This window comes from Penaeus monodon, chromosome 30 (genome assembly GCF_015228065.2).
Source record: "Penaeus monodon isolate SGIC_2016 chromosome 30, NSTDA_Pmon_1, whole genome shotgun sequence".
NCBI classification, from domain to species: domain Eukaryota; kingdom Metazoa; phylum Arthropoda; class Malacostraca; order Decapoda; family Penaeidae; genus Penaeus; species Penaeus monodon.
In genome coordinates, this window is record NC_051415.1 from 13,369,684 (window position 1) to 13,370,316 (window position 633).

The 633-nt window shown below is 40.0% G+C and overlaps 1 protein-coding gene across 1 annotated transcript in view; it reads left to right on the top strand.

Moving 5' to 3' along the window:
- The window catches only part of LOC119592354, a gene marked incomplete in the record, with an annotated part of 36,040 nt that overhangs the window by 30,830 nt on the left and 4,577 nt on the right, over window positions 1-633 (top strand). The window contains 1 exon segment of the mRNA XM_037941181.1: window positions 56-256. Within this exon segment, the coding sequence (XP_037797109.1) occupies window positions 56-256 (201 nt within the window).

The following is a 633-nucleotide window of genomic DNA, read 5'->3' on the forward strand; positions in this document are numbered from 1 at the left end:
ACGAGAATCCCAAATACCCTTTGCCAAGCCACTTGCCTCTTCCTTCTCCCGACAGCTCAAGCTCGCCAAAGTGGCCTCAGGCATCATCGCGCTGTGGGTGCTGGCATGGACGCCTTACGCGGTGGTGGCACTACTGGGCATCTTCAACCAACGGCGCCTCATCACGCCCTTCGGCTCTATGGTGCCGGCGATGATATGCAAGGCGGCTGCGTGCATAGACCCCTATGTTTACGCTCTGTCCCATCCGCGCTTCAAGGTGAGCTCTATAGTACGTCTGCTTATTGTTTACCTTGTTTGTCTCCTTTTGTTTTCTTTGTTTTGTGTGTCTGCTTTATGTTTTCTTTTAATTTTGCTGTCGTTGTTTTTTTTCTATTATTTATTTTAGTTTTTACCCTTTTTTTCCCGCGGTGATTCCTATCAGAAAGAAATATTTTCCAATATTATCGATAGTTCACTTGGTCCAATATCTAGGTTTTTTGTTTGTTTTCTCTCGTAAGTGTTCTTTAATGTTTATACATATTATTACATTTTTTTTTTGTACATATGTCCTATTTCTTTTATTTCAAGATTTATGAAAAGAGAATTATATGAGAATCTTCTAATTTCTTTTAATACAAATCGTTTGTTTGTTTG